The sequence below is a fragment of the Emiliania huxleyi genome (genome assembly GCF_000372725.1).
Source record: "Emiliania huxleyi CCMP1516 chromosome Unknown EMIHUscaffold_215, whole genome shotgun sequence".
NCBI lineage: Eukaryota > Haptophyta > Isochrysidales > Noelaerhabdaceae > Emiliania > Emiliania huxleyi.
In genome coordinates this window covers 153472-154402 of record NW_005200461.1, presented here as the reverse complement: position 1 = coordinate 154402, position 931 = coordinate 153472, and the positions used below count along the sequence as shown (strand labels likewise).

The 931-nt window shown below is 72.0% G+C and overlaps 1 protein-coding gene across 1 annotated transcript in view; it reads right to left on the bottom strand.

The window, feature by feature from the left end:
* The window catches only part of EMIHUDRAFT_114388 (hypothetical protein), a gene marked incomplete at both ends in the record, with an annotated part of 4894 nt that overhangs the window by 2125 nt on the left and 1838 nt on the right, over positions 1–931 (bottom strand). Inside the window, one exon of the mRNA XM_005780429.1 lies at positions 122–366. Coding sequence (XP_005780486.1) covers positions 122–366 — 245 coding nt within the window. The remainder of the gene's footprint in view (positions 1–121; positions 367–931) is intronic.

The window sequence follows — 931 nt, the reverse complement described above, 5'->3', positions numbered from 1 at the left end:
CCCCAAGTTGCACTGAAAGGCGGGCCGACCGCCTTCGGCCGGCGGGGGCCTAAATTTTGGGGCGGCCCCCGCGGGGGGGGGCTTCCGCTCTGGTCTGCGGGCCCGCCTTTTCCGCCTTGACCAGCCGCCGCCTTCTGGCGGAGGCCGCCCTTGTCGCCTCCGCCCTTGTCGCCCCCGCCGCCGCCCTTGTCGCCCCCCCCGCTGCTCCCTTTGTCGCCGCCCTTGTCGCCGCCGCCGCCGCCGTGCGCGGCGCCGTTGGGGGCGGGCGGCGGCGGCAGCGAGCAGACCGTGCCGCCCCCCGCCTCCAGCAAGGCCAGGAGCGGGTCGCCATCGTAAAGCACGTCGGCCGGCTCGAGGACCACGCACCTTCCGAGAAGGTTCCGAGAAGGTTCCGAGAACCACGCACCTGCTCGCCCGAGACTCGGCCGAGAGTCAGGCCGAGAGCCGGCGCAGAGTCCCCGAGATCGCCCGAGATTAGAGCCGAGATCGCCCGAGATTAGAGCTGGCCGCGCCGCGCCTGCTCACGCGCGCCGCGCGGGAGGAGGCCGTGGCCACGGCAGCACTCTCTGTGTCTCGGCTGCATCTCGTCTGCATCTCGTCTGCATCTCGGCTGCATCTCGGCTAGGTCTCGTCTGGGTCTCGGCCGCATCTCGGCCGCATCTCGGCCGCATCTCGGCTGGGTCTCGGCGCCAGCGCGAGTCGATCGAAGCACGCGCCGTCGCGCGCTGCACAGCTCGTGTCGGGCCAAGGTCGGACGTCTGTTCACAGCTGCAGGTGTGAAGAGACGCCGTTCACAGGTCGGACGTCTGACGGTGGAGGCGAGGGCGGTGGGGGTGAGGGTGGCGGCGAGGGCGGCGGCGGAGCCAGCCAGTGTGCGTGCATGCTTCAGAGGGAGCCAGAGTGGAAGGGGGTGCGCGCGAGCTGCGAGGCT